Source organism: Oryzias melastigma, linkage group LG9 (genome assembly GCF_002922805.2).
Source record: "Oryzias melastigma strain HK-1 linkage group LG9, ASM292280v2, whole genome shotgun sequence".
Classification (NCBI taxonomy): Eukaryota; Metazoa; Chordata; class Actinopteri; order Beloniformes; family Adrianichthyidae; genus Oryzias; species Oryzias melastigma.
The window spans coordinates 21,945,406-21,969,896 of record NC_050520.1 but is presented as its reverse complement, the minus strand read 5'-3'; the positions used below and the strand labels follow the sequence as shown (position 1 = coordinate 21,969,896).

At 40.1% G+C, this 24,491-nt stretch overlaps 2 protein-coding genes and 1 long non-coding RNA gene across 10 annotated transcripts in view; 2 read left to right on the top strand and 1 right to left on the bottom strand.

The window, feature by feature from the left end:
• mctp1a (multiple C2 domains, transmembrane 1a) overlaps positions 1-3,527 on the top strand; it is a 119,337-nt gene extending 115,810 nt beyond the window's left edge. For all 6 annotated transcript variants that reach the window (XM_024275326.2, XM_036213589.1, XM_024275325.2 and 3 more), the window contains one exon: positions 739-3,527. In XM_024275326.2, the coding sequence (XP_024131094.1) occupies positions 739-810 (72 nt within the window). In that variant the 3' untranslated portion in view covers positions 811-3,527. The remainder of the gene's footprint in view (positions 1-738) is intronic.
• A 1,280-nt stretch (positions 3,528-4,807) lies between these two features.
• slf1 (SMC5-SMC6 complex localization factor 1) overlaps positions 4,808-24,491 on the bottom strand; it is a 33,706-nt gene continuing 14,022 nt past the window's right edge. For both annotated transcript variants that reach the window (XM_036213591.1, XM_024275703.2), the window contains exons 16-18: positions 18,441-18,533; positions 17,372-17,554; positions 4,808-5,681 (exon numbers count right to left, since the gene is read on the bottom strand). In XM_036213591.1, coding sequence (XP_036069484.1) covers positions 5,182-5,681; positions 17,372-17,554; positions 18,441-18,533 — 776 coding nt within the window. In that variant the 3' untranslated portion in view covers positions 4,808-5,181. The remainder of the gene's footprint in view (positions 5,682-17,371; positions 17,555-18,440; positions 18,534-24,491) is intronic.
• On the top strand, positions 11,159-18,425 carry LOC112148521. Of its 2 annotated transcripts, XR_002919629.2 has the most exons (3): positions 11,159-16,053; positions 16,139-16,245; positions 17,418-18,425. It is a non-coding gene; the product is annotated as an uncharacterized LOC112148521 (long non-coding RNA). The 2 variants fall into 2 exon arrangements; XR_002919628.2 differs by having other exon boundaries at positions 11,159-16,245.

Sequence of the window (24,491 nt, the reverse complement as noted above, 5' to 3'; positions counted from 1 at the left end):
GGGGAGAGTTCAGATTTGGCTAATACTATTGTTAGGGATTTGAGGATTTGTATTTTACTTGTATCACAAAAAGTTCTAATATTTACATATTCTGTCTTCATTTTTCATTTTGACCTTGTACAGATTTACTAAAACTTTTCTTTATTTTTTATCTGAAATTTTTATGCATAATTACTTTTATAGACTAATTCATTTGAGAACAGTGAACAATTAACTTATTTGGACTCCTCAGAGCCGAGTACAATATAGAAAACTTGACTTTATTGTTTCTTTCTAAAAAAAAAGATATATATATATTCTGCCTGCCTCTTCTCTCCTCTTGATCTTTCTATGTGCAGATGACTCTGTTGTCTTTTCAAGCTTTCCCATGAGCCTTTGCCCTGTTCTCCTGTTTATGTGTGTGATTCCTTCCCTTAGGCCACTATTACACATCTGTGGGAGTATAGGATATTTGTGTGCGTGTGTATCTTTGCCTTGCATCTGTGAGTGTGCATTAGTGTGTTTTGGTGCTTTGAACAGTACCACCTTAGTGTTTGTGCGCATCCATGTGTGTGTGTGCGTGTGTGTGTGTGTGTGTGTACTGTAATCAGTGTGTAATCCCTTCCCTGAGGCCACTGTTCCACACAGCTGGACTGAAACCTCTGGAGGGTTTCTGTACTATTCAAGCATCCTTTGCTCTTTCCACCTGACCAAGTGGTATTTGTGTGTGTACGCGCACACATCTCTGTGTTTTAACAGGTGCAGTTCCGAGAGCTGAAACTGGATCCCAATCCCAGTCCAAATAAAAGAAAGAAAAACAACCCCGGGTAGATTACTTCATCCGCCCACTGACTACACTTCTCTGTCTGCTGATGGGCGCTGAAGAATGGAAGACGGCTGCTCTCGAGCAGCTCCACACCTCTGGACTTCCACCTTTTTCTTATATATATAATCATATTATTATTTTTTTTTTTTGCATTTTGTTTCTCTGTTTTCTTTTTCTAGTACTGTTTCATGCAGTGCCCTTTTGATACTGGACTCAAAATAGTTTAACACGTGTGCTTTTAATTTGTACCAGCACATTTGGGTGGCAATATTGGAGGGAATGAGTTTTATTGGCCAAAGTGAGCTGCTCCCTTCAGTTCTCTCTGACTTCATCCATGTGCATGCTGCAACTTTCACGACCAAAACAACAAGATCATTTTCTCTGTTTTAAGAGTATGGGAGTTTCTCCATATTTAAAAAAAGTAGAGGCCTTAAACTAATATAGTTGCTGTAGTATACACACTTTTTTTATTTGACGTTATTTGTTGTTTACCCCCCCCCCCTCATTTGCTGTAATGATGTTGCAGTCACTTACAGTTCATTGGATTGTCTGAGCTCATCTAGCTAAGTTGATTAGCAATTATGTTGTGAGCCTCCAGATACGTTCCATCCATCGTCAGAACTCGCTGAATCCCTTTCGGGGGTCATGGGGTTGCTGGAGCCAACCCAGCTTCTGTTGGGAGGAGGCGGGGTCAATCCTAAACAGGTTGCCAGTTTGTTACAAGGCCCTCCAGATATGTTCTCTAACATAAATGTGGACCAACAGACTGTGGGTTTGCATCTCTTTGATATATTGAGTTACAAATGTGTCTGACCCGGCCACCTGTAAGAACCATGCGGGGTTAGACTGCATCTTGTTGAATCTCACTGCTCCTGCAGGAGCAGATCTGTTAGCTGTTGCCTTGTTCAGCCATTTAAAACACATGTGACCATCTTCAGTCACTCAAAGAGACATTTCCTCTGTCTGCGAGGAGGCGCAGCTGACTGGGCCTGCTGTCGTGGTGTTAATATAGATGTCACCCAGTCTATGCAGAGTGTCATCAGGCAGGCAGGCAGGCCTTTAGGCAGCCACAGCCTTAATCTTGTTTGAAAGGCTGGTCTCTTTCCCTCTCATCTCCCTGCATGTTTGCCTTGGCGGCCACACACAACAGCATTCACACGCACACACACTTCTCCATGTGCATGCAGACAAAAAAAAAAAAAAATCTCCCCATCTTAGCTCGTCTAAGAAATCTTGCACACTCACTCTGTAACCACTTGCTCACAGACACAACCTTGTGTTTGGGCGAAAACACTTTCTCTGAGGCACACAAACTGACGCACAAACACAAACAGGCTCTCTGTGATGCTGCGCCCCAGGCTGGCCGCCCTCTCCATCTGCCCCACCTCCTGTGCCCACAGCTCAACTTTGATCAGTCCTTCCAGAGTGTTTGCATAGAAGCATTTACGCAATCAAAGTAACGCTGCTTCTCTCATCGCCGGTGTGTGTTACAATCGTATCTCCCCTCCAGCTGTAGACAGATGCCTTGATTCACTTACAGCGTGTGGTGGTGTCGGAGCGCCGCAGCACAAGCGACAGCTGCGGTTTGGTGTCGAGTTTTGCAGAGATGCAAGATGAGCAGCGAGTCATTGTGTGACAAGACGGGGCTCCAAGTAAACTCAGGCCCGAGATGTCAGGGATGGAGGAATGTTGGTGTGTGAGCGCGTCGTGGTATTTCAGAACCTGCTTCCCGTCATTTGCTCTCTCTGTGGTCCCGTCATTCGTCAGCGAGCAGGGTTGCGACCCTGTCTGAAGGGACGGTCTCCTGGGCTTCTTGTGGAGCATCTTTTGAAACATCACAGCGCAGGCTGCGTTTGAAGAGGCCTCCTCTCATCATATTGATCCCTGCCTCTACTTCTTCTGCCCACACCCTCACCCTGCCCCTCCCAGCACTGCCTACTTGTCTTTAGCACTCTTAAACCCTATCCTTCCTGTAACTCTCTCATATCATCTTCTCTCCATCTTTGTGCCATCACTTTTTGCCCTTCTGTCTCCGTCCATTTATCAGTGTGGTTGCATATCAACTGGCTCATATCTGTCACTCCCAAATACCTTTGAATTATTTATTTTTCAGAGTCACAAACTTTGCCTCCCTCAAACTGATAACCTCTTTAAAAAATGTTACTTTGGAAATATATATATATATATATATATATATATATATTTTCATCCAATTCCTGAAGGGACTGTGAGTGCAGATATTTCTGTCATGTGTGTGGTCGCTTTAAAGCCAATAATGGTGATAATGCATACAAAAAAAAAAAAATTAATTTTGTTCTTCTTTTATGAGATTGTATCAGGTTGACAGTTGCAATGAAAAAGGCTTTTATTTAGTTTAAGATGAAACTATTTATTTTTTAAATGACATTGTACATAGCCTTTGATTAATTTGTGTTTTATACAGTATGCCTGTAATGTTGTAAAGTGGTTGTATGCCTGCCTTTTTTTCGAGCATCTGTCTTCTCAGCTTGCGATGTTGCCTGCCTTTGATATCATCTTCATGTCAACTGCTCCCACCAATGAAACTTCCAGACAAGTCTGCCAGGAGAGCCGAGTCATTGTTTGGTCGGAAGAGGTCATATTAATATGTATATCTAGAATTTGAAATGCATTTTGATGTATGTTGTTTATTTTTTGGCAGATATAGAAAACAAATTAAATATTTTTTATCATCTTCAAGGTTCATTCTGAAATGCCAGAGTTGTGATTGAAGAAGCTCAAGTTTGAGATGTCCCTAATTATTAATGAGAAGGTTCTCCTCCACTCTTCCATTACTAAGCAAGCAACATGCACAGAGCCTGTGGTCATTTTTTCCTGTTGCCAGTAAGATTCAAATGCAGAGAGCACTCCGCCAATTTCAGAGCAGGATTACAGTTTACCTGTTATTTTATATTCTTTGTAGCCCTCACTCAAAAGTGCTCCATCCTTACACCTGCAGCATCCGACCTGAGCTGCATCATGAATTCTGTTTAATTATATACGTTTAAAATTATCTTCAATTTGTGGATTTATTTTATCTATACAGCATCTCAGATGCTATAGTTGGGAAGTTGAAACTTAAAAATATGAAATATTCTTCTTAAAGTTCGTGTCAAAATGTGGACATTAGCTTAGATTTAGCACCTTTTGAAATTGAAAAGTAAATGCACCACGACAGATCCTCAGTTAGTTGAGCCTTCAGAAATCCTTCACCAGGGTTGCCAGGGTTATGGGATTATTCATGAATATATTTAGCAAAAACAAGTATGTTCAAATAGCTCTTGAAAACATTTTTGTTTTGGGGTCCTAGTAGCAGCTACCTTTCCTCTTCTTCTTAGCATGGTTCAGGTGTTTAGAATTCTAGAAAATCTTTAAATCTGAATGCCTCACGTTCAAGGTTTTGAATTTTGCATGGAGTGCTTAAAATGCTTGAAATTGCACTTGTATTTCCAGATCAACAAAGAACTCTCAAGGAGAATAACTTGGTTATCTAGTTGAAGATTAAAATAGAAAAATCAAGGTAAAACTTGGATTTTATTTTTTGTGTTGGATGTCTCACCCTGGCCCAATATCAAAATACATTTTTATTGTTTAAGGTCAAACTGAAAGTTCTTTAAAATCGTGCAAGTTGATCTTTAAAAAAGTAAATGAATTACATAACATTTGATTAAAAAAATTGCTTGAAAATAATGATAATGATTTAGCTGTACTAAGATTACAACTAAAATAAATGTAAATAAGAACATTTTAAAAGGTTTCTTCTTTAGCTTTTGAATAAACAGGACATTTGTGCAGCTACCGCCTCCTATAGGTGGAGGGTTAAAATAGCAGTTACACATTAAGCAGGCCTTCTTCCTTAGGTAAGGTTAGAGCAATTATTTATTGAATTATTTATAATTTAATATTTTGCAATTTGTCTTGAATAAAGATAACGATATATATATTTTTTTAAATCTGAGTGAATATACTGTTGCTGATACATAAAAGATTTTCATTGCCTGTGGATTTTATTTTATTTATTTGGTCAACAACAAAAAATATTCAAGCAAACGACAAATTCTATTAACATTAGAAAATATAACAATCTTAACTGAAATGTTAGTTCTATAAAAACTGTGACTGAACATGTTACAAATAAATAACTGTACTTTAGTACAAAAAATAAAAAATAAAAATAACACAACCAAACTATGTTCTATAGTCAACAGTGAGGAATAAAAACTCTCCAAACAAGCATAAACTGTGAAAGCTGCATGCTTCTCAAAAACCTTTAGTTATGTTGTATTGCATCTACAAAGCCTGAGGTAACTCTTTCATAAAAGAAAACATTCAACGACGGGAGGTGAACTTCAGTCCTTTCACCACATATCAGCTCGTAGTGCTTCACCACGACACCTGAGGTCCTCCAGTATCTGCATTAGGAACCGGGTGTTCTCAGCTTTGCACTCTTTCACAGCAGGAGCTACCAGATCCTGGTTCTGCCCTTTGCTCAGCTCCAGGAGTGTCTCCACATCCTCCACCAGCCGGACGGCCTGCTGATCTGTCCATCCTACAGTCATTTCTTGGAGGGAGTGTCTCTGCAAGGCTCTGACTAGCTTGTAGCCCAGGCTGTGGAGCTGGTTGCTGGGTGAAGTGTGGCTGGGTGGACCCTTCTCCACCAGGTAAGAGTAAATGAGGTGACCTAACAGACAGGCTCCAGCCTCAAGGAGGGGAAGATTTAGAACCTCTATGGGTGCGTTTCTGAGAGCAGAGTCTCCGACCTGTGCACTGCAGAGGAGCTCCTCCCTCTGAGCTGCTGCCGACACCAGATCCAGCGGGACTCGTCCGTCTTCATCAGTCTGCAGGAATAGAGCTGAACCTGAAGGGACAGACATACTTTGGATCAGACCACACAGACAGGAGTTATCCTTCTGACCAAATGCTCCAAGTCTAACATTACATAACATTTCTGTCGTTTGGAGCATCATTATAAAAAAAAAAGGAGGAAACGGCAGGATGAAGTAACAGAAATCAATGTTGAACACACAAAGAATAGGAATGAGCGGGGAATGAGTGTAAAGTGGAAGGTTTAAATGAACAGCTGTGTTCCCACTGGTCCTCGGTGCCAGACAGGGCCGCTGACTCACCTCAACAGTAACTTCAGCTGACACCTCGCCTTAGCACTGTGACTGACAGATCACTTTGTGTTTGTGTAAAAGACACAAAGGAGCTACTGACCTGATGGAAGCACTGCTTTTTGAGTCCATGGACATCAAGTGTGTCACTAAGAAGTTAGGGACAGACTTTCTGCTCTTTATTGCAACTTCAGAAAAAGACTCCCTCATTAATGTAAAACATTGACAAAAAGTAATAAAACATTTCAAATCCTTTGTGATTGTCAAACAGTCAGTTTTTACAAACTTAAAAAGCTCTGCTAACCTGCTCTTCCCGTTTTGCTGCTCTCAGATGATTGCCGCATTTCCTATCCTTTTACACAGCCCACAAAGTTGAAATGATGGCATTTGCCTTCGTGTGTCTCCGGTCTATGTTCAGCTATTTTCCAATGTCATAAAGGCTCGTGCACGTTTAGCCAACAGAACATTGAGCGGTTCGAGTTAAGAGTGAGCTCTTTGTTTGCTTTCAGACACACATTTCTGTGGCAAACTGCTCTTGATGGCACTTGACTGTTCAACCTTGGCGATGGTGCTGCTACTCAGAAGAGAGTTTGCTGCTGTGTAGAGGCTCTGCGGGACACAGACAGCTGAAATGCTGCTGGTTACCACTGCTGGCGCTTGTTTTTCTCTTTGATAAGACTCGCTACGGCTGCAGGAAGTATGACGCTTCAAACAAAGGACAGTCGTGTCAAACCAACCTTTTCCAAATTCCACCTTGATGCAAAGACAGTTTTGTTTCAAATGAATCCGCATTATGTAAAAATTAAAAATTCAGAAATGGCTCGGCACGTCTGTCTGCTGCTGTATTAATGCCACGTGTAACAGTTATAAGATAATCGGTAAGTGCTTACATGGCTGTTAACGGGAAGGTCAGCGCCCATCTACCTTTTAGTGCTTCTAGTCTGAGTGGCAAATACTCAATCTGCATAAATTGTTGAATTAATCTACATAAAGTTCTACATAAACGGGGAAATTACAAATGCAGGGGTCAGCTGTCAGGGCAGTAGTCAAGGACTACAGAGTGTGGATTTGATCAAAGTGGTCGCAAGAGAAAGGTGGAAGGGCACGAGAGCGAACAATGCGCTGTACGTGTGAGGGAGAGGGACTTTGTTCATCAGGTTTCTGTAACAAGCAGTTATGCTCACTTGGTTGGAGTGGCTGTAATGTATGAAGTCAACCAACCAGGCCAAACACCTTTATGAAAGTTAACAGCACTTATGAACTTTGTGTAAGTGAATGTACATGGCATGTGTGGTAACCACCAGAAAAAAAAACAAAAAAAGATAAAGTTTGCTTTTTCTTGTTGAGGTAAAAAAAAAAGAAACTGAAACACAATAGTATGGATTCCAAATCAAAAACTGAGCCCTTCTCTGTGGATAAACAACAACAACACAATGCAGGGAAAGGCAAGAGCAAGCGGCGCGATTTCCCTGTGTTCCTCTCTGTCATTGTGTCAAACTCAGCTGACAGACAAGCTCCAATCAGAGGGGTGACACCAGCGTGTGCAGGAGGGGTGGGGGCCCTGCAGCACGGCCCTGGGCTTGGCTTGCCTGAAAAGCCTGCAAGGCTGTGCGTTTGATGATGGATCTGTCTGCCTGAAAGCGCCCTGAGATTTGGTGCTTATCTGCTGTTTGTGGATTTATCTGCTTAACTTTTTCTGTTGTTCAGACAAAGAATCAAAGAATGGCATTTGAGTTTTTTCATTTTTAAAACTAGTTCACTGCTTGTTTATACTTGGAAAACCAAACGGACAGGGATACCTTTGGTTCTGGTGACCCACGACCCTTCTTAAACATGTACCAGTACTGAGAAATAAATTGTATCATTGAACACGAAATACTAAAATAGAATCACATATAATTAAAGGGAAACTATGTATTTATTTATAGTTTTTGGTGCAGAAATAGTGACTTGAAGTTCTACTCCAATCATCTTTTGAGCTATAGACATTCCCAGTAGTCTTTAAAACCACGATTACACAATTTTTAGCCACCAAAACACCTTTGTTGTCCTTTTGGACATAATTTCTGGAGTTCAGAAATTCCTCCCTGTGTTGTGGCGGGAATTGGTGTGGCGTAAGCCTTCCTTCTTTTCCCATCATCCCTGTGTTGAACTCTTCCTGTTAGCTCCTCCCAACCTGAACCTAACATTATTGATGCAACAAAAACAGTGAGCAGTATTGTAGCTATCCAGCTGTACAGTTTTGAGCTAGATATCAAATCTAACGAGGAAAACGAAGACGTACATGGATTTAGTGGTCTTCAAGAGGGCGCATCGGAAAAGAACGAAGCATGGACCTTGTGACCTGCTGATTGTAGTTTGTAGCTTGTAGTAACTACAAGGTTTTTTTAATGCTCTTTTTTTATCTTCTTCTGATTCAACACAATTGAAATGAAGAAATACTCGAAAACACAATTTTAGGATTAAATTTCTTTGTATATATGAGAAAAAGAATATGTTAAAAACAACATAAACATGATTTTCATCTGAGTGGGTCTTTAATGCCACTGAGCGGTGCAGTCAGACTGGACCGGATTGGTACAGTATTTTGAGCGTTTTTATTATAAACTGGACCCATTAGGCCGGACCGATTTATATCATTTTTTGTCCCCTGTTAGTTGAAGGTCCATGGAAAAATGGAACGAAGCAGGACAGAGCTACTGTCATCACACAATGAAAGGTATAACAGAAAGGTGATGCAGGTAATAACTGTCAGAAAGGTATTACGACAACAGCAAGTGTCTGACTGGTACTTTTCTCAACTCAAGATCTGAGCTGGAAGTTTTGTTCTCTTCTTAGCTGTGTTCTTCTTCACCTCCCACAATCTTCTTGCAAAGAATATTACATTTTTTGTATTCAGTTTTTCCCTCTTATTCGAAGGGATGACGCGCTGATTCCGCGAATAAGCAGAACCATTGTAGTCGCACCGTCATGACACACAGCTACGTCATTGGCCAACACCCCGCATGCGCCTTGATGGTCCAACACTCGATGGGAATGCTCTCTTGAATTCCCCAGAACATTCTAAACCAACCAGGAGTAGATCAGTCTGGACGGCTCAGTGGAAAGAGGTATAAGAGAGGTTCATATAAATAACTGATATTTTCAGACCCGCAGCTAAAGGAGCCAGAGAGATTTTTTGCTATGTGTAGGTGTGCTCGTGCATGTGAGTGTTCAAGATAATTTACCAAGTTATACACCGTTTTTGTATTGTGCTTACACACCGTGGGGTACACATTCAGGTAGGTACAATTCCATCCCAAAAAGCTGGCCCCTTTGGAAGTTTATTCTCTTATTTTAAACAAGAAAAAGCTGGAAATTTTTGTAACAATTCAAATGTCTTGTATATAAAGCTTTAATTCTACAGCACCTGTTTGAATTTTTAGCATAGTAAGGCTACATTGTCACAGGTAGCTGTTAAATTCAGCAAAGTAAAAAAAATGGTAAAAAGTAAACAACATAATTGAAACAGAACAACACATTTATTTTACAAGTTATATTGATGTTTACACAAAAAAAAATTAACACGAGTGTGTGAGTGTGAAAATACCCCACTTAGACCTAAGCTCTGAAATCACAGCAGAGGGAGGGAATTCACATGCTAAGCAAAAAGCCAGTGACTGATGCACCAGCCAGATGCAGGCAGGCTGCCACACACACACACACACACACACATTTACATACAGAATGCAGAGCCCTTTGGCCTTTAGAGGGCAGGCGAAGACAAGAAATTTAAAAGAGAGAGTGGAGGAAGGGAAAAATTGGCGCAAAAAGCAAGCAAGGAGGGAGGGAAGGAAAGATGCAGCGCTCCCTCCCCCCATGTCTCTTTCCCTCCATCTCTGGTCTGAGGCTGGGGCTGAGGCAGACAAGCTGGGAAGCAGGCAGTTCCACAGCATGGTAAACATCCTCAATTTCTTTCTCTCTTTCCCCCTTGCTGCTTGGAAAAAAAAGACAGGCAGGGGGAGTGTGTGAACTGCAGCCAGGGGCACGGCATCGCGTATCCCACAGGGAGCTACCAGCTAGCAACTAGACGCTACAGCAAAAACAACAAAGCCAACCAAGTGAAGCACCAGAACAGCCAGCGGATAGGCATCAGACGTTGGAATAAGAAATACCAGTCAGATATGCAATGATGCTAAAGATCCCTCACTGCTTTAGTAATAGGCTCAGATGGTACCCTCCCCCTTTCAAGCATATTCACAGTATTACAAAAACATGGAAGTAAAAGCCTGTGGGGGTTACAACAGTAAAGCTTGAATCTTTTGTAGAGTGGCTTATGGTATTATCTTGCATGAGCTTAATTTCTCTTTTCATCATAAATAATAGAGGCATGCATTTTTTTATTACAGATTCCATTTGAACAGGTTGTCCACAGCTCATACGGCTCTTCATTCCAGCACCCAGAACATCTGGAACTCTGAGGGTTCAAACAACAGGTGGGATCCTACCTTCATTACTGAGTAATGTTTTGTTCACACCTGGCATGTGAAGCGCATTCTTGAACGCATGTTTATAGGCCATGGTGTTCACACTGGATGAGCAGGGAGGGTCTTCTTCTTCTTTTTCTACTGTTTTTTTAGCATATGTCCATCACCTACAGTTGGAAGAAGTTTGGTTCAAAATCTCGAAGCAAATCTCATAAATCCTGCTCCGGGCTTTTCTTTCACAGCTCTATTCCGATATATAAAATACTTGGTGTCATAGAATTCCGACCTGGCACAAACCGAACTATTAATTTCTTCTTCATGATCAATTTTAAAACAGTTGGGACTTGTGTAAGATAAAAGGGGCACCATCTGTACGTTGCTAAATGGCCAAGCTTTTTTTAAGTAGAGCACAAAAACAGTCATGGGCTCTATTCAAATTGGACACATTTGGCTTGCTTAACCCTTGTGCTATCTTATGGGGTCTAGATGACCCAAGCCTTACATTGACGTGTGATCCATTCCATGACAAATGTTGATGAAGGTGACATTTCATGTCTGCCATGGACGCCAGTGAAAATCAAAAACCATTGAAAAAGTTCCGCACACTGTCTTGTGGGGTCCAGATGACCCCACCCAAAACTTTTTTCCCCAATAATCTGGGGAAAAAATGTTTGTCTGAACACACCCAGGCAGATCCTGGTCCAGGACCAGGAACCGCAAGGTGGTTTGTTTCTAATTGGACTGTACTCCAGTTTGTTTCAAGTTTACTCAGAATAAATTCTTTGCTTGGAGCGGAAAAACTAGACCAAAACAACCACCATAGCTGGTCATTGCTTTACAAACATAAAGCAACGATGAGGCACAGCAACTTATTGAAATATGGTCGGATGAATACAGGCTCTTTAATACAACTTTTAATGTGATACACATTACTTCTTACACCGTTTCCCGACAATCTATATGTCATAGACATTTATCAGAGTACCTTCTTCGTCGTCTCCTCTGTAACCACCTTGCAGCATCCTTCCTCTGTACCATAGTTCTATGTAAAAGGTGTTGAAACCTGATGTTGATGCGGACATTTAAAATTGGTCAGCAAAATATAAATTTTGAATAAGTGACCTATCCTGACAAGGATTGCAAAGCGAAGGGGTTCCTTCTACGCCCTGTCTTTGTAATTCCTGGCCAATGACTGGAGAGATCTGTAGTCACATGGTTTTGTTTACAGGCTTTAAATCGTAACAGAAATGTCTGGTGGGACAGCCTTCTGAATACAGACCAAATGCAAGGTTCAGGACTCGATCCTGAACAAATTAAGTGGACAGCGTCTTCACTGGTGTCCATGGCAGACATAAAATCCTGTCCACCTTCATGGGAGGGATTACACATCAGTTTAATGGGGGGGGTCATCTAGACTACACAGGAGAGCACAAGGGTTAAAAATGTGTGTAGCTACGCATGAACGCAAGACTTTTTTTTGGAAGAGGTCACTTGAATGAGGGCTGAAGGGGGTGTGAACGTAGCTTAAGGGTTGCTTGTTTCTATGCTGTCTGATGACTCTCAGTCTTAAAAACTGGCACTATTATTGAGCAGGTTGTATAATTTAATCATTACTTTATATTGTTTGTTGGAAAAAGCTGCAAAAAGTTAAGATGTCCCTTTAATTTTGCCTCTTTTATTGACAAATGAGAACTTTTTTTAAAGCAACTATAAAAACATTCATTACAACCTGAGAAAAGAGCTCAGCTTTGCTGCCAAAGTTCAACAAAAAGAACTTGAAGTAAACTTGTCTGCAAAAAAAGAGAAATCTTGGCACAGCACAAATACAATTTATGAGAGATACCAATGCAGATATGTACAGGTGTCCCTATTAGCTACCATGACAATCAACAAGATCCAAACAAGCATTGCAACGATGGAGCTTGTCATTGAAAGAAAAGTTTAAGCAAGAACACTTAACATCTGCTGAATGCCCTCATTTATACTCATGACCCCCTCCAACACTGTTCAACCACCTCTTATTGTTGCCTTGTAAATTAATTTTAAGTGAAAAATTCACATCTTGTCGGGATCTTTTATTAACATTATTATTTTTAAGATGCCATTGAATTCTCTTTTGAGTTATTTTGATGAGCATTTTAATTGAAGCTTGAAAAACAAGTGAGAGTCATGATCACTTCATTCTAGTGAAGTGCATGAAGCTTTAGGGTCATGGCTGAGGCACACACAGGGATCTTCATGGCCAGCAAAACAAAATCATCCTGGACTGACTCAATTTTCTTTCCCAATTAGGCTCAAAACCCAACAAAAGAAGTGAATTACACCTTGAAAATCTTTTTATTTGCACCTGGAGAGCACATGTTTTTTCCTTCTAATTTATAGTTGTTATGGCAAAATAAAAAAATCCTGCTGAACCTTCAGTTTAAAAAAGACAACCAAATAAAAATAAATTGCTTAAAGATCCTTGGCCTGTGATCTTTCGTCTTTCTTTTTTTTTTTTAAGCTAGCTTGTATCGTGACCTTCGAGCTAACTGAAAAATAACTGTTTAGATAGAAAGGGAAGGGGCAGGGCAACCAAATTTACAGAATAAATTGCATGTTTCTACATGTATTCAGCAGACAAGAAAGTTTTTGATAAATGTCACAAACGGCATTCTCTAATTCTCGCCAATTCTTGTCTACAAAATCCAAAAAGCAAAGCTGAGCGGCAGCAATTAAGGGCAGTGTTTGACAGCAATCCATACTTAACCTGGTAAAACAGACACAAAAAAGTGTGCGAGTGGTTATGTGTAAATGTGGATGATAGAAAAAGGGAGGGAAGTCCTTGAACTACAGCCTGGAGAAAGCTGCAGTTGAAACATCAACACACCTGAGTGAAGCCGAGGGCTTCAAACGCAGCCTCACCTCTAATGGTGCGAGAGCTCTGCTCCTCACAGCTGCCAGTTCAGGACCCACGGGGAAAGGAGAACTGAGCTGGATGAACTTTCTTTACTTGTTGACAGCTTAGAGGCCCAAGTGTGTCTAAAACTGTTACCTATGTGTGTGTGTGTGTGCATTTATGACAGAAACAAACCACAACTGACTACAGGCGTCTGACGGGACTTAGTGTTTCCTCTGCCACTGAGCAAATGACAGCTTTCTGCTCCACAAACACTTGTTCACATGAAGATCTTTGGGGATCATGGGATGCAGTGATTCAAGTCTGTGTGTATTCAACAAATGCACAAAATAAAGTGAAACCGATAAAAAAAAAAAAAATAAAAAAAAATCATGCTGCAAGATCCTCTTCTTTGTTAAAAAAATGGAAAAATTGTTAACAAAACTATTCAGTTCATTCTTTGCTTTTTGTTACAGTGGACTAGCTCTGCTTGCTAACACAATGCAAAGCTTTGGGAGGATGGCATCAGTGATTACTGTCACGGGGTCGGCTGGTGGGAGCATAAATGCTCTTTTCTTTCTTTCTCCACCCTCTCTGCTAAGTGGAACGCCTCCTCTGTGTGGCAGGTCTGAGCTGATCAGCCAAAGGCTCCAAGTCATTGTGTGCTTCCATCAAAGGTGCTGGCTGCCAGCACCACCCGGCTAGACGAAAGCATTTCTACCTATATGGACGCCAGAAATCTGTGCATTCGTAAACCAAACTAAAAAGCCAAGGACACTTCTGCTCTAACTTAAAAAAAAAAAAAAAAAACAAGCCCTACACATAGGCGGGGGGTCATGTGGGGCAGCCTTGGGCAACAGGAGAAGGAAGGAGGGGGAGTGGAGTCAGCCTTGCCCTCAGCCATGGCATCCTTTCATTGCCAGCTTTGTAGGCCTGGAGGAACTGAGGTAGTGGCTGGTTAGGGTTGGTGGGTGGGATCTATCCATCCCTCCCCTCCATACAATTTACCTCTAGAAGCCCTCGCATGCAGAGCACTGGCCTCCAAGCAGACAGGCTTACAAAGAGGTGAGATCACTCCAAACTAAAGGCTTTGTTGGTGTGCCAGTGTCAGTGCTGCCCTCTCTGGCCTATCAAAACCTTGGCAGCTCGGTTGGGCCTGTCTGCTGGAACAACTAGGACAGCAGGGTGAATGCCTCGATGAAAAATACAGTTTCAGGAAATGCAGCTGGTGCTCGCAATAAAAAAAAAAAAAAAAAACAACAAAAAAAGCCCACAGAAACAACAGTAAATAGGGAGACGGGGGAATAGAAATGCATTTGGCCTACTAGCCTGATTTCCTACAATGGAAACAGTGCGGCAAGTCCACCTGGCCAACATTTGCAAAACAATCTAATGTTAGGTTCTTTGAAAAGAAAAAGCTAAAGTGAGCAATAACTGAAAGATGGTGACGGTAACTAAGCACGATTGAACCCCTGAAGCAAAACTTTCCACATTTAACAGCCTGGACTTAAAGATCTAAAAAAAAAGGAGGGGAAAAAAAGAAAAAAAAACACCCCTGGTTATCGATGGTGTCCATGGCAACCAAACGGAGATCATGGCATAGAGACTGTGAGAGACAGTATAGCCTGGAGTCAAGAGGACCACCCCCTCACCAACTCCCTGCTCTAGCCTTTAGACAACCTGCCATCAAGGTGGGAGGAAATAGCAAACAGTCAGCACAGAGCAGTGCAGAAAGAGAGGGATAATGTGGAAGCCCGCAGGTGTTTCAGACTGAGAGAATTTTCATTTCTGTTGTTATGTTCAGTCTCTGCAAAAAGACCTGGCCTAGACAGTAAGCCAGCTGTCTCCTGTGTGTGCTCACTCAAAAACAAGTGCAAGCGTACGCACATTTGTTCCCTTTCTCCTCTAATTTTACAGATACAGATAGCTTCTTCATCTGACCTCTTTTAATTTGCTCTTTCCTGTTACAGAGGAAGGCTGATGAAAGAGGAAAAAAAGAGGGGGGAGCGCTCTTTTGTTTCCTCTCCGGGACTAAACAATCCCAGACTAATTTATTTTTTGAGGACAGAATATGTACATGTGTTAATGGGAAAGTCGAATCAAATTAACTATAATTAGTCAAACTGAGAAGTGTGCTGATTAAGAGGTACGTTAGATAGGAGACTTATTCATGGCTGGAAAATAACGCTCCAATGCACCGAAACCAAAAATACACATTTCCTCTGCCACCTGCTGCCATGCAAACCCGCCACGCCACCCTCTCCTGAGCTCTGACACCCATCATGCTCCCATCAGCCCTCTCAAGATCTGACTGCACGGGGCATGCAGTCAGACAAACATGCAGACACAAATTCCTTCTGTTGTGACACATTCCCATGAAAAAACATACATGTGAATTCTGCAAGCGGAAGATCCTGACTCTTCTAATCTCGTCAGAGAAACATTAAAAAACCTCCCATGAAGCGATGCTGTAATCTGTCTGGACAGACTCTGCAGAGTCAAGTTGTAAGTGGATTGCTAAGCAGAGCAGAGGAGGCAGACGGACCAGATCGGACAAGTTTGAGTTTTACCAACAAAGATTTTCTTTGTCATCTCTATTTCAAAATGCTTCCACATGATGACAAGAGATGTATCGTCATGTGAACAATTAAAATGTAAACACTTACAAGACAGCAAGATTCAACCCTCTAAACTGGTCAGCAGAGTCCTTATTCCAGCTCGAGTGTGGTGAACGTGCTTCACTGACTTTGCTGCCATTCTCCATTTGACATGGTCAGTGTTGTATGCCATGTTTTGATTAGACAGCTGACAGATTCACTTGGATAACCACACTGTCATGGCTTGTACATATTCACAGAAGGCTAATTCACATATAGAGCTGGAATGTGTTCGACAGGACCATATAACAACTCAGAAAAGGAGAGAAATACAGCATTTATGTGTGAGAGAAGCTGGCACTATGAGGTAAGCTAATGTTGGTTCAAACTATTTTTTTTATTTAAATATATTTAGCAATTCCAATTTGATTACACTGGTCTCTTCACCTTTCGTGGTCACATGGATTTTGTCAGAGTAATTTAGCATGGATGCTTTTTTTTCTTTTCTGCCACCTGATTGGTGGTCGACCTTGTCAATCAATCTGCTTCAGTGTCTCCTGTACAGAAAGTGTTCAGCTTGTCACATTTACATAAATATTTGTTTTCATTCTATAAGTACATTTACTTATTTTTCTTTAAAGATTTTCTTCAAACGTGGAGATCTTTCAGTGTTCTGCCGTTTAACATAAATATATGTGCATGACAAACACTCATAAAACATATCAGCTGCCTTGCTGTTAACATCTGTTATGCTCGTTGAGGGTCCTTTAATCCATCAAAAGGCCATTCAAATAAAAGCTGTGTCCTCCTGGTGAGTGCGCTCAGGTTCATTTAATGGAGACATGTAACTAAAAGTCGGACATGGCTGTAGTTGTAATAACACTGAAAGAAAACATTAACTCAATTTTTAAGTCTTCATAATAGGCTATTTTTTTTGCTTTTTAAATTGAGTGTCTCTCAGACTGAGGTAAACACATGTCATGGCTTTAGAATTGAAATCTGTCTGTTAAAAGTGACGTAACAAAGGAAAATGATGTTCTGAAATGTTTAAAAATCAGTTAATTCATTTATATCCATTCACATTGTTCAGTCTAGAAATGGAGGGGGCTGTTCGCCAATCCAGTTCATCAAATAATATTTTTGGTCATCAACAGACAAGAAAGAAATGTCTAAGCAGCAATTATCAGTTAATACATTGGTTAAAAATCATCATTAAAAAAACATTGTTACAATAGTGCTTTGAAATCTCTGCTGATCTATACTGTCTTTTTTATTATTGTATTTAAATAAAAGATTATTTATACAGCCCAAATTTGATTTAGGTTTGCAAATCTTTCTTTAAAAAAAAAAAAAAAAACTATTGTGCCAATTATGCACACTTGCTTTATTGTTACATCCGTGCAAACCCAAAATATTTGCTTCTGAACTTGAATTTTTAGCGATGGGAAAAATCTTTTTATTAATTAAATTATAAAATTTGTGAAGTGACTCACCTCCATGCTCTAATAACATTTTGGCGATGTCCATGTGTCCATTCAGGAGGGCGTCATGCAGAGGACTCACTCCACCCACCTGGTTGTTGAGGACAGGTGCAGGACGATGCTGGAGCAAAGCTTTCACACATTCAGTGCTGCCATGGTTGCACGCTTCATGTAGAGGAGTCCAGCCTGCATGGTCTGAATATGTAACACAGCACATTTATGAAGATAAAGAATTATAAAACATGGCAGTATTTTTTTATTCAAAAGCCGTGATAAATAATAATAATAATATTAAATTAAAAAAAAACATTTGGTCAAAGACTGACAAAAAAAAGATTAAAAACAAAGATTACCAATACATATTTCAAAATGTAGTCAAAACATGATTAAGAAGAAGATGCTTTGAAATCCTCAGGATTACTATATTTACTGTGACTTTTTGTCCGATATATGAAAAAAAATCTCAAATTATCAACAATAAAAAGAATTGAAGAGAGTAACAGAATAAATAAAAGTCTATAAAGCTAATATACAAAAAATCATATCGGGGGGAAAAAAGGTATTTTAAGTTTAGAATTTTTAAACCATAAACATTTTATTTGTTGAAAAACTCCTAATTTTGGGGGATTTCACAACTTCTCCCATAGTTGCTCTAGATTTCATTTTGACCTTAGTCGCCCCCCCACTAAGATACAGACGTGAGGAGCCATAATAGGTATACAGAATTGGTGAAACCTTTGTAAAAGCATATTTCCATGAAAGAAGGGCAAGCCATTTCATCTGACCCAAAGGGGCTGCTGAAAATGACTGTGAAATATCAAAAGGTGTTCAATTCACTTAGCAAAGTGGCCTTATATCTATAAATCAGAGACTCCAAACCCACCTTGCCTTTTTAAGACACACCCTTTAAATTTTTGCAAAAGGTTAAGCTCAATGATGACGCACACACTCCTTATCCTTCGCCTTTTTCCCCTCCCAATGTAAAGTGTTCTTTAGAAGGCTGGGAGCGAACGGTTGGAGTCCAGCGGCGTGACAGTGGGACAGAGATTACTCAAAAAAAAAAAAAGCGAAAAACTCTTACCTCTAATGTTTACGTCGGTGCCAGGAAGCGCCAGAATCTGAAGCAACGTGTCCACTTGGTTCCTCTTGCAAGCTCTGTGGAGGAGGGTTTCTCCTTCGACCAGGACACACAACAGACAAATGCGATCAAACGAGACAAAAAGGCGGAAGAGAGAAATCCCAAAATTAGGGTGTGTCTGATGTCCTTTCCATTGTCCTCTTTTATTTGATTTTCACTCCAGAAAACACCACCAAAATGTCCCCAAACACATAATTAAGAAAAAAAAAAAATCCTGACCTAAAAAAAACTCTTCGACCCACCAATGGGGACGCGATTTATGAAGTGATGAGAAAAGGGGGGAGATCTTTAAAGGGGCATCGAAAAAAAGGCTTAAAAATTACAGACGAAGAATTGTTCTCGTTTTTTCCTCCTTTTTTAGCCAGAGTTGTTCTGCAGCTCAATCTAAAGTTGAGCAGATGGTCACTGAAAGACTTGGTGGTAGTAGCGGTCCTCCCTGCTCCTATCAACATTACTTAAGAGGAAGTTATGGTAGACAGCCCACGCACAAAAAGCCTCTGAAAGAGTTCTTTACAGATCTTGGGTTCAAAAGCTCCGCTGGGCATTCAGCGTCACCGAGCAACCTCTAATCGGCAACATTTTTGGCACAAAGAGGAAAAAAACAAACATAAAATACACAATTTACATTTTAATTCTAGATTTTGTTTTCCAATCTTCACACTTTCCCTGATTCTTAACAGAGAGCTCCTTTTTTCTGACACAATATAAAATCAGGAATGTATTAGAGGGCCAGAGACCCTCCTTTCATGTATGGCTGAACTTCAGAGGGAAGTTAAAGGCCAAGCATGAGTGGCTCTGCACTTGCCAGCATAAAGCAGAGCTGCAAAGCCTGTAATAAATGCTTTACTGGTTCTCCCCAGGATGCCACGCCTGTACAGGGGCTCCACTCCAATGCACATGGAGCAAAGACCAGGGAAAAAAAAGATAGGTGAAAGGGGAAGTGAGGAAGGAAAACAGTGGGATATAAAAGAAGAAGTCGAAAAGTAAAAGCGTTTCAAAGAATATAGGTAAAAAGTGGTAGATCCTAATCATTTGAGAGAATCTCTTTTTCCTCAACCTTTGACGACATAAAAGATCTTTCAAGATGTCACCTACCACCAGTTGGTAATGAAAATGAAAAACCTCCAACTTTGTTAAAGTTATCATTCAAATTGCCATATAAATGCAGATACAGATTTTCAAGTGCTGGGGAAGCGAGCTTTAAACATTTTTTTTTTTATCTTCGACTAAATGTCATTCATGCTTCTGCAGAAATCTTCACCATCAAACGTTTAAGCTTCAGGCCAAAACATACAATAATCCTCACTCTATTAGCTCTATAAGGTCTTCAAATTAGGCAAATAAGCCCCTCCTCCCCAATTTTTACACCTCTATTAATTTTAGAAAAAAAGTTTGAAAAGTCATGAAAACAAACTTTCAAGCAGCGTTATCAGTCTCTTGAATTGTGTAAAAGGAGTTTCAGTGGAGCCTTCTTTCTTTAATGCATAGATTCCTGAATGTATAGAGCTCTGAAGGTTCCTGCTCATTGAGGTTTAGCCCATAGACATACACTATCACTGGACGAAGCGGGTGTGACGTCCTCCATAGAAAATGCCTTACCACCGGCTCTCACTAAATGAGGCCAAATCCGTCACCATTTTTCCACAATGCAGGCGCCACCATTTTGAGCCAGATGACAGTGATTGGTCTGAGTCAGGAGAACTACAGTCGCCAATCATGAGTGAGCTTGTTCAAACTCCACACTCCTTCCACTGAAAGCAGGCTCAGGAGAAGCTGTCAGTCAAACGTTTGAGGTGGTGCCAGTGAGCACCACCAGCTTTTCCTGAGGCATCTGATTGAATGAGTAATAACTGTCTATTTCTCAATAGAAGTCTATGAGATTTTGGCTTCTTGAAGCCTGCAGGTTACTTCCTATTTGAGACACAAGGGAGGAGGGGTCGTGCTGTCCAGTGATTCTACAGTCTATGGTCTGGACTTAAATTGGATACTTTCAGTCATAGTGTTTTTGTGCAAAGGTCATTAAAACAACTTATGCACATTTTAAATGATGTAGGACACATTCCCACAGTGCTTCATCATCTACACTGAAACACTGATGTTTATACTGGGGATTTATTGTATTTACATAGTGATGAACAAAATACCTTTAGTTTTGCCACTGAACGGTCATTGACTCGTATCAAAAGCTGTAGAGAAAAGACAGTTTTGAAAGTTACTATTAACGCACTGAAAAGCATTCAAAGGTGCTTTCAAAAGTCAGACAGTTTTAGGTCTAAAAGGCGATTCAGTTACTAAATTAAGTCGTTGACAGTGGAAGCAGAAGAAATCATGTTCGTTAAATTAAGAGTAATTATGGATGCATAAAACATAAGCTCTCTGTAGTTCTGGATAATGCATGAGTTCATATAGATAAGCATCTCTAAGATCAAAAAACCTAACATTTATGTAAAGTGACCTAATCCAGTGAAGTCTGCATTTTTTATATGGTGCTGAGTGACATTATCTGGTAGAACTTTTGCATTTGGTTGCATATGTGAAATTCCAAAAGTTTGTGGAAAAAAAAAAAAAGCTGACAAACTTTCCTGAAAAAAATGAATAGTGGAAAACAAAAAGCATTTAATCTCCTATTTTAGAATGAGCTTCCATCTCTTAATTAGTGGTCTAATAACAGTTTTACTAATTTATTCCAACAACAAAATAACCAAAACAGCCTTCAGCTAAATTAATACGCTATGTGGTTTGAGTATAGAGACATATATATTTAGATTATCTGTAACGTAAACTAATATTTTTAAACTTAATGTCAAAAACACCCAAAGAGGGCAGAGTCTCTTGGCTCTTGCAGAAGGTAGAGTCGAGTCCAAACTGCAGCCCCTAATGACCAAGCTGTACTGTGTGGCACGTCAGTGTTCTTCGTGGGCTGCTCTGCTATTACCGAGTGCTAAAAACGCTGTGATTAAACAGCTATTCCACTACACCCCATGTGTACACATCCTTGCAAATGCCACGGCCAATCCATGCACTGTTAAATCACTTAAATGGCTCCAATTTGGACACAACGCCTCTATTATAGGGGTAATTGCATGCTCAGCATTTACAAGCACGGAAAGGATAAATCCGCCTGTCCTTTTCTATAAATCCCCCATTTCACACTTTAATAGAAAAGTTAAGTGTATGTGTTGCTCTTTATATCACTCAGTCTGCTTGCTACAATAGTGTAAAGTGCTGCTTGGCTCGCTGATCCCTGGACCAAAAAGCTGCTGGAAGCCAGTAACAATGCTATTTGTGAAGAATGTGTTAGGAAGGTACTGTGTAGGCAGTTATTGGATATATTTAAACTTGTTTGAAGACTACTACTGTTGCTGGCTCTAAAAGCAAATGGCAGCATGAGAATTCCCTAAAGTCAGGGATACTGCAGCTTTTATTGTACCTAAAAAGATTTTAACAGTCTGAAAGTGAGCAACAGTCATTTAAAATTTCCACTGATCTGGAAAAATTTGGAAAAAACGACATTTGAGCTGTCAGAAACAGTAGTGGGGAACACAGCAGAATATCTCACAAGGATCATCCAAAAGCATTAAGGTGTAGCACAAACTGTCAAATGCAGTTTGTTTCTTTTAAAAAATGACATATATTACCTAAGTGTAAACAGATGGCATTAGGATTTCTTAACAATAAATAAATACAATGGTTACTATAAAAAAGGGAAAATATCTTAGGAGGGAAATAATAGTATGAATAAAAATATAGTATGTGTGTAAAAAATTTGGTCTGCCAAACAGTATCTTCTTCTTGTGCCCAGGTCCTGACAGACACACTGGGTTTACCAAGCTTTTTCCTTCGCTGGCCCCCAGTGGTGGATTAAAATTCTTTCAGAGCTGGACATAATAGACCGAAAAAGTTTTAAACATCAGACTTTTTTTTTTTAGAATGGCTTTTAACACTCTGCAGTTGGTGGCATCATATCTTTGTTTCACATTTTAATTAATTCTTATCTGCTCATGTGTTTAAATGCCTATTGTAATTGTTTGCTGTAATTTTAACATTTTTGTTCTTGATTTGCTTAATTTTTCTTTTTCTGTCATTCATTGCACATCATTTTGGCATCCTCACATCATGGTAAAGTCCCTTTACAGTTACATATTAGTTAATTTATCAGTTCAATAAACTTGTCTAAAATAGATTAATACACAATACACTTTTAATTTGTGGCCACGGAGGGAAAGAATTTTACATTTCTGACCACTGTAGAATTTTTCTTTTAGTAGTTTCATCAGAATTTTTCAAACTTGACCCATAAGAACCCACAGTGATATCAGTGTAACAGGAAAATATCTGAAATGTTTTCTGTGGTCAACTTAGTTTGTGGTATTTTCTAAATAATTCTATTTTTAAGGAAAAATGGGTCTGGGTTAAAAATGGAGAAAAAAAAAGTCAATTTCAAAATACTTTAAAATAGAGAGAAAAAAAAATTCCTTTAAGTCCCCATTGTCATTTCAACTCTTTTTTAGGAGTTGTCACATGCAACACAAATTAAAAAAAAAGTTTGTTATTGGAAAACATTTATGAGAGTTAGTAGATTTTTACAATAAAGATACTCTGAATTTTATCCTGTTTACACTGAGCAATTGCAAGATTGCCGGATTGGCATCTACGTGCTTCGGCTGCCAGCCTCACCCCAAACAGGAGTTTAAAGCCTCGTTTCCACTGAGTGGTCCGGTCTGGTAAAGAGTGATACGGTTGATTCTGATGAGTCTTTCCACTCAGTTACGCCTCGCTTCCACTAAGTGGTTTGTTTTCACTGCGCATGCGTGATGAAGACCGCTTTTGTGTCATTGCTTCATTGTAGTGCGACGACTAGAAAAGCCACAACAATGGAGATCATCCAGCAGCTTTTTCTTGCTTTATTTCTGGTACATCGTGTATAACATAAACTTTGTATGTTAGAAGACTGCGGGCGGCCAAAAAGAATACCGCCATAAAGAGGAAAACAGAAATGCTAGCTAAGCGCTTTATTTCTAATTTCATCATCACTTTCTGTCAATCTCCGCTGCAAACGTCTTGTTCTATGTTTCTATGGACCTACAACGGATGGGGGCCCTCAATGGGTCCATTTTACAATGGAAAAGCTCAAAATACCGAACCAGACCGGGCCGCTCAGTGGAAACGAGGCGTCACAGCTGCAACTTTCTTTCAATCCAAATTTAATTAGTTAAGGTTTGCATCTGATGGATTTAACTTTTGTTTGTAAAACTGAATGTACAGTATACCAGTATAAAAGCCTATCCCCTCCTTGACTTGTTGCTAGAACAGTCTTGGTGCAGGGGCAAGAGTGGTCGACCTCCGATTGGTTCCCGCCTTGCCCACTCAAGTGTCCTTGGCCAAGACACACTGAACAACTGCTTCTGGTAGTGCTACAAAAATATATTAGTAAGAAGTTCATCAGACTTGTTTTAAGAATCTCAAAACTTTCCATTGTTTTATTGTGAGGATTTTTTTTAGTGTTTAAAAATATTGATTTTTCAATGTATGCTTTACCTTCTAGGAGAACAATAAAAAAAAGAAAAGCAAAGAATGAAACTCAGCAATTCTTCTTTGACACTCTACGCACAGCATATTTGGTCTCATTAAAATTGATATTGGCGCGGAGCTTCAAGAAGAAGATGTAGAACTAGAAAAGAGAAGTTGCTCCCAAATCCCTAAATCCCTCTCAGCTACTGTGACAAAGATACAAAGGTTCAACAAGGCAAGACAGATGCTCCAAAGCAAAAGTGTGGAGAATACAGGAAAGCAAGCCTATAGATGTGGGTGAAAGAGCTGTAAGAGGAGGAAAAAATAAAAAGGGCGAAAGGGGGGAACGAGAGGGGAACGGATAAGACTGTGAGAGGGGAGGATGCTGTGCCAGCGCTTCATTAAAAATTAACCAAGTGCATCGGTATAGAGATCACGTAGTAGAAAAACAACACATGCCAACAGCCTTGAGTCTCCTGCCTC